The following is a 7,453-nucleotide window of genomic DNA, read 5'->3' as shown; positions in this document are numbered from 1 at the left end:
GGAAAATTTGGAAGAACAAGCAATATCTAAATTAAACTATAAGTGTGAATTTTTTAAACGATATGTTGATGACTGCATAGTGTGCCTCCCAAAAGACAAAATTCAATATACACTAGATAAGTTTAATGCCCCTTATGACACCCTAAAGTTTACTCTCGAAGAAGATAAAGGAAATTCTATAAACTTTCTAGACCTGACAATTAATTATGATAACAACGAGGAAATCAAAGCCAAATTGGTACACAAAGGAGGTATGGTCTGGTAGGTACCTGAATTATCAATCTACGCTCCAATGAAATATAAAAAAAGTGTAATAACGGCACTTACAGATAGAGCCATTAAATTGTCACATGTGTGATCTGATGAGGCTGTTGACGAACTGTGATTGTTTTTTAAATTAATGATTTTTTTACTGTTATTTTAGAAAAACTGATGATGGTGGAAAAATACACCAAAACGTATTTTAATTGATAAATAAAGAAGAAATTAATTTTGATTACTCGATCAAGATGCGGGGTTTTATCTTTATTACAGTTCTTGCGTCTTAAACGCCCCCCTGAGCGAACGTTTACCAACGTGTTTATTTAATTTTAGCGCAATTGTGTCGATGGACAAGCACTTGTTCTACCAGAGACTCTTCAAGTTCTGCATGACTTTGCCGATCGTCGCGCTGGTAAACAACGTCCTAAAGTTCGCTATCGGTGATCTGAAGATCCGGCTCAGATCCAACCTGACCAGGCGACTATACGAAGACTACCTGAAAAGCTACACTTACTACCGAATATCCAACTTGGACAACCGAATAGCCAATCCGGATCAACTGCTTACCAACGACGTTGATAAGTTCTGCGAAGCCATCACCGACCTCTATTGCAACACGGCAAAGCCCATGCTGGACATCGGGATTTATGTGTATAAACTGTCAACCACCATGGGGGGAGGCACGCCAGGGCTGATGCTCTCCTATTTGTTCGTCTCGGGGCTGATCCTCACCCACCTGCGCAAGCCGACAGCGCGACTCACTGCCGGAGAACAGAAACTGGAGGGCGAGTTTCGGCACATCAACTCGCGCCTGATCACCCACTCAGAAGAAGTGGCCTTTTACAACGGGAACCTGCGCGAAAAAGCCACCTTGCTGGCCAGCTACAAGAAGCTGCAGAACCACCTGAGGGCCTTCCTGCGGTTCCGGGTTCTGATGGGAATTGTTGACAATTTGGTGGCGAAGTACTTTGCAAGCATAGTGGGATTTGTGGCCGTCTCCATCCCGTTCCTCTCGGGGCGAATAGCCAAGGAGAGCCACGGGGAGCGCTCCCGCTTGTACTACACCTACGGCAGAATGCTGGTGAAGCTAGCCGAAGCCATCGGAAGACTGGTGTTGGCCGGCCGCGACTTGACGCGCTTAGCCGGCTTCACCGCCCGAGTAACCCAGCTCAGAACCGTCCTGGCCGAGCTCAACCAGGGGAAATACGTGCGAACAATGGTGGCCGGCTCAGAGAGCCTGAAGCCCAACGGGGGCAAGCTGATCTTCCAAAACAACGTCATCAAGTTCAGCAAGGTGCCGCTGGTCACACCCAACGGCGACATTCTCATTCCAGAGCTCACCTTCGAGATCCGATCGGGGATGAATGTGCTGGTGTGCGGCCCCAACGGCGCCGGCAAGTCCTCCCTGTTCAGAATCCTCGGGGAGTTGTGGCCGTTGTTTGGGGGCGAAGTCACCAAGCCCCCCAGAGGGAAGCTCTTCTACATCCCGCAGCGCCCTTACATGACTCTGGGCAGCTTGCGGGATCAGCTGATCTACCCCCACAGCAGTGCGGAGGCGACCAGACGCGGCGCCACCGACGAGAAGCTCATGGAGCATCTGAACCGCGTGCAGCTGGGCTATCTGCTGGAAAGAGAGGACGGCCTGGATGCGGTCGCTGATTGGCTGGACGTGCTCTCAGGGGGCGAGAAGCAGCGAATCGCAATGGCGCGCCTGTTCTACCACAGGCCCCAATTCGCCATTCTGGACGAATGCACCAGTGCAGTCTCAGTGGATGTGGAGGGCAGCATGTATAAGTACTGTCGCGATGTGGGAATCGCCCTTTTAACGGTCTCGCATCGCAAATCTCTTTGGCAGCATCACGAGTATGTGCTGCATCTGGACGGGAGAGGAGGGTACACCTTCAAGCCCATTGAATCCGGAGCGGAACAGTTTGGATCTTAAAGTGTACATAGAATAAGTCGCAAAAGTTTAATCTGGTTCAAATTAGTTGCTTGGGTTCTCGCAGTTTAAGGCCATTAAATGATGTAGGTTTTTCAATTGCGACGTTTTATTTATTTATTTGTATTTTTCCTATTTGTCCAATATGGAGCAGAGCGCAAAAAGCCCGCAGTTTGCAGTGTTTCGGCGTTTTTAACTTTTACTTCTCGTTATTTTCACGCACTACTTAAGGCAGACTAATAACAATTTCCTTAATAAAATGCGATAAATAATGCAAAAGTTCGGGCTAGAACACATTAATTCGGCTTATCTAGTCCGGTTATTATGTGAATTCGCTTTTTTCCGCAATTACGTCGCGCAGTGTCGCAACGTGAACCCAATCGAGGACTTAACTATTTCTTATCGCAAATTGGGTCTATTGTAACCGCAACCAATGGGCCAAAGAAGCATGAATAACTGGTCGATTTCGCAGTGATAAGTCCGGATATTTAGTAAGATCAATGGCGCGCGTGTTGAACATGCCCGCAAATTTCACTTTTCCTGCACTAAATTTGTATAATTAAAATTAATCTATGAATAATCAATAAAGCGACAAACATAATACAAGAAACACACATCAGTATAATATTAGGAACAGGCATCAAACTTAAAGCTAGGGATCGAAAACAAAACTGCAAAGTATCACGAGAATGATATAAACTAATATAAGTAAAACAACGGCCTGATCGAGTGGAGGGTTCAATGGCTCCAGCCCTTCGTCAGCCTTCTCCATAAGCTGGGTTTTTCCAGATTTTCGGGCGGCGGCTGGTCATTCTTGATTTGCTCCAGGAAAGCCGCGTGCTGATTTTGGTTCTCTTGCGCGGCAGCGTCCCCAATCTCCCTCAAATCTCGCATCATTTTCTTCCGGATCGTTTTCTTCATACTCAAGTGTCGTTCCAGGGTTTTATACTTGTGTTTCGTGCGATTGTTGTCCACATTGCCTTCTAGCACAACTCGCGGGTTTTCTTTCTCTGCCTCCCTTGAACTGGCCGTCCACAGATCACGAACGTCTCTGATTCGCCTTTCGTTCATTGAAGCCATTTCTCATCCTTGGATGTTCTGGAATTTTGAAAATTTTTAGATAGTTATGATTTTTCGGGTATTTTGCAAACACTTGCGCTGTTGCTGTCTTTGACGAGGAACCCGCCATCGATTTAAGTCGCAAAAGTTGTCAAAACTTCCTTTACAATCGCGGATTTTCTAGTTTCAGGTGTCCTTCGAGAAACAATTTCAACAAATAAGACACTTTTTCCAACACGAACGCGTAAAAACCGGTTCATTTAAAACTTCAATTGCAATAAATCCTGCTTTACTGACAGCTGATTTCAAAGTTGATGTGTTTGTATTCACTCGTTGCTATGATACGCGTCTTGTTTTCAAAGAGTCGACAAGCGATTGGTCGGTCAAGTTTACGTGTATCCGGAAAAACACGTCACCAGGGCCGGTTGCTAGACAACGAAGGTTGTTGGTTTCTTCGAAAGTGGAAAAGTCCTGATTTTATGCCGAAAATTTTCCTGGTAGAAGAAATGAATTATTGACGAATGGGTGAGTGAAGTTTTGATTTCTGGCCGGAATTTTTCTAAGGGTGGGGTTCAGTTTTTTGAAAAATGGAAATTTTCTCAAAATGTCTCAGATTTTACGTCATTTTCAGCTCACCGGCGCGAGCAATGCATCGAACTCATTAAAAAACATGCTAGAAGTTTCAGATGGAATGCACTCTTACCTTGTCACCCTGTAGAATGCTCTTGTTTTCCAATATACCGGGTCTCAATTTAAAAACTTCCCACCCTTAATATCCCGCGAACGATTTAAGTCGCAAACATCGTCAAAATTTCCTTGGCAATCGCGAATTTTCTAGTTTAAAGTCACATTTTCGGGTCCTTCGAGAAACAATTTCAAAAAATAAGACACTTTTTCCAACACGAACGCGTAAAAACCGGTTCATTTAAAACTTCAATTGCAATAAACACTGCTTTACCGACAGTTGATGTGTTTGTATTCACTCGTTGCCATGATACACGTCTTGTTTTCAAAGCATCGACAAGCGATTGGTCGATCAGGTTTATGTGTTTCCGGAAACACGTCACCAGGGCCGGTTGCTAGGCAACGAAGGTTGTTGATTTCTTCGAAAGTGGAAAAGTCCTGAGTTTATGCCGAAAATATTCCTGGTGGAAGAAATGAATTATTGACCAGGCTCTTATGGAAAACTAAAGAAGAATCAGCATCAAGGTAGGTACCTATTTTTACAGTATACAGGGTCAATTTGAGGGTCAAGTGGCACCATCAAGGTCATTTTAATCGTTTTAAAGGGCGTTCAATTCTCGTTACGCTCGTTACTACTTTGTTGCTTTTTGTCCAGAGGTTTTCGAATAATCACGTTTCAAAGGTGTAAAAACAATTAAACTTGCGTGCAGTCAGATATTGGTTTTCAGGTTTGTTAAAATAGTGAATACCAGGAAGAAAATCTAGATTAAACATCAAGGGCGGATCCAGGGGGGGTCGTGGGGACCCCATTTAATTCTCTATCCAACGATGCCAAAACGAATTCTGTGGCTCAAATGGTTCTTGAGAAACCTCGAAAAAAGCAGCGTCATGTACAAGTGGATTTTGCACCTCAAAAAAAAAACACGCAAATCTAAAACTTCCTGAATTCAAGCCTTTTTTGAGAAAACTGCCAACATTTCCCCATCCATGGTTCACTTTCTGAAAAGGCCATTTATTTCTGTCTAGAGTGATGTACAAATGAGCGTTCTTGCTCATTTTGCCTCCGAGAAATGAGCAAAAACGAGACGGAAAACATGGAATCTTGGCAGAATTTTGCACCTAAGTGTCTGATATTAAAATTTCGCTTTCTGTGTCAAAACTACTCGAATTTCCTCACTCATGTTGTTACGACTGAATGAAAGAAGTCTAAGGGTGTTCAATCCGGTGATCTTGGAGGCCATTCAATTGGTCCCCTTCTGCCAATCGATCTATCCGGGAATATCTTTAGGAAAATAGACTTTATTATTGTTTACAGGAAAATAGCCAACATTTTGAACAAGTTACAAGATATATTTGTTTAAATACTAATCTGAAAACCAAAATTTCAATGCAGGAAAGTTTAAATCTGAAGATGAAACAGCAACGTAGTAACTAATGTAAAGAGAATTGAACGCCCTTTAAAGCGATGGGCCACTTGGCCCCCCTTCCCATTTAAGATTCTAAGGGTGACATCCTAAAGGCTAAAAATATTATTTGAAAGTGTCCACCTTGCAAATAAAATTTACGGGTCTTGGCGATTTTTCTTCAAAGTCACGCGCTACTGGCTTTTGTATGAGAAAAAAATTGAATTTGGCAAGTCTCTAATGATGTAGAAAATCGATTAACTGTCTAGGTGTACTAGGAAGCAATAAACTGGTTAATCTCAATGCTATTGAACACTACAATATAGAATATCATAAGGATTAAGTGCGAAATGGTTAAACAATCAATTGGGAATAAAACTGTGCCTGAGCAGGATTAGTCATGAAATATGGTTGCAAACGGATCTAGATCGATTCGTTTTGATTGTAAAAGGTGGTTTCATGGATTGTGAAAGTCCTTCAAGTAAAATCGCGACGATAAACGAAAAATTATACCCCCATTTCTCCGTTTAATATTCTTTTGTTAGAAGCTGAGAGAGGAAATGTTAAGCGGATTCAATAGCGATTGTTTAGGCGTTTTCGAAATTGATTGGAAAACTTACCAGTTTAACAACAACGGAAAAACAAAGACACTGATGTAATGGGAGGCTGTGTGATGTCTTTTGTTTATTATTAGATTTTAACAGTTATATATCTGGCGGCAGCACCGTTGAACTTTATAAAGCGATGTTAAAACGAACTGGTTTGGCGCATAAAATCACCAAAATAATGGATTACTTACTTGCATTGGCAGTAACACGAAAACCTCTAAAGCACTAATGGTTACCTCGTATTATTTCCATTTGCAATTAGGTTTTGAACTTTAACACAGAACGATTTTGCCAGTGCACTATTAAGACGTAACAACTATCGAGTCGAGCAACGGCTTCGCAAGAGTCAAGGTGAACAACTTCTTGGTCCTCCTTAACATTTGACTCATTCAAGCGCTCCAGATGAATTATTTATAACTAATTAAGGAAATCAACAATCGTCTCGACTTACCCCCCTGTCTCACTACGAGACCTTTTACTTGTCGGTTGCCTCTGAGCGCACTATTTTCGTTTATTCTTCGGCTTGTTGCTCGGAGGACTTTTACTTTCGGTTTTGTGGCTAGGTAGGCGACCAAGTTTGTTTCTTTGTATTCAAAGCTGCGCTTTTTTACTTTCCTCGCTCGCCGGCCACCGATTCTTCATTCAAACGCCATCCGCATCTACACTATCTTCGCATTGGAGAACAATAGAGCCCCGATCGTTAACCAACCTGTAAATCTCGTTAATTTACGTGATTGCGCAAATATTGACTAACGGCCATATCGGCACGATAAGTGCAAACGGTTAATATACAGGGTGAATGTTCAAAACAACTATGCAGAGGCTCACTTTGGTGGTCATTCGGCGATTTTTACGTCCTTTTTAGCACGAGTGGCGTGCATCTGCGAAACTCACCAGTTTGTCACCAATGTTGCTTGAAACCTGGCGGACATACATGTTTTCCTCACAAATGTGCAGCAAACCAGCCCTAAAGGTGCCGAGAAACTGCAGATACTTTTCTCATTTTCGTGATAGAAATGCGAGCATTTGCCGCAAGTTTGACTAGTTTCTTTAGGTGTCTTTCCCTTTTTTGGAGAGTTTCATAAAGAGTAGAAGTAGGTTTTTTTTTAATATCAGTTATCGAAAAAAAACTGATTTCATCACATTACGCCGATTTTTTCTTAAAACGTCAAGTCACTCAAAATGCCTCAAATTCTACATTGTTTTCGTCCCAAGCAAACAAGGAATGCGAGACGCACAATGAAAAATACGAGAGAAGCTTAAATTTTGTAATTTTTAACATTTTTGGTCCATTTTCGTTCTTGAGAAACTTCGAAAAAAGCAGCGTCATGTTCAAGTGGATTTTGCAACTCAAAAAAAAACCACGCAAATCTATAACTTCTTGAATTGATGGAAAACTGCACATTTATCGATGGTTCACTTTCTGAAAAGGCCATTTAGTTCTCTTTGGAATGATGTAAAAACGAGCGTTCTTGCTCATTTTGCTTCCGAGAAACATG

The 7,453-nt window shown here is 42.3% G+C and overlaps 2 protein-coding genes and 2 long non-coding RNA genes across 4 annotated transcripts in view; 2 read left to right on the top strand and 2 right to left on the bottom strand.

Moving 5' to 3' along the window:
- The window catches only part of LOC109542087 (ATP-binding cassette sub-family D member 3), a 3,780-nt gene extending 1,481 nt beyond the window's left edge, over nucleotides 1-2,299 (top strand). Inside the window, exon 3 of the mRNA XM_019911145.2 lies at nucleotides 595-2,299. Within this exon, the coding sequence (XP_019766704.1) occupies nucleotides 595-2,203 (1,609 nt within the window). The 3' untranslated portion in view covers nucleotides 2,204-2,299. The remainder of the gene's footprint in view (nucleotides 1-594) is intronic.
- The window catches only part of LOC109542034 (muscle-specific protein 300 kDa), a gene marked incomplete in the record, with an annotated part of 344,492 nt that overhangs the window by 195,867 nt on the left and 141,172 nt on the right, over nucleotides 1-7,453 (bottom strand).
- LOC109542088 lies at nucleotides 2,799-6,675 on the bottom strand. Its single transcript, XR_002172395.2, has 2 exons — nucleotides 6,406-6,675; nucleotides 2,799-3,298 (listed from the first exon to the last, which is right to left on the bottom strand). It is a non-coding gene; the product is annotated as an uncharacterized LOC109542088 (long non-coding RNA).
- On the top strand, nucleotides 3,470-4,222 carry LOC125504440. The gene is made up of 2 exons (XR_007281490.1): nucleotides 3,470-3,784; nucleotides 3,891-4,222. It is a non-coding gene; the product is annotated as an uncharacterized LOC125504440 (long non-coding RNA).

This window comes from Dendroctonus ponderosae, unplaced genomic scaffold, assembly GCF_020466585.1.
Source record: "Dendroctonus ponderosae isolate FM_Combo_2020 unplaced genomic scaffold, Dpon_F_20191213v2 Dpon_F_20191213_5, whole genome shotgun sequence".
NCBI lineage: Eukaryota > Metazoa > Arthropoda > Insecta > Coleoptera > Curculionidae > Dendroctonus > Dendroctonus ponderosae.
Note: the sequence above shows the minus strand (reverse complement) of the source record. Positions and strands in the feature narration are given on the sequence as shown.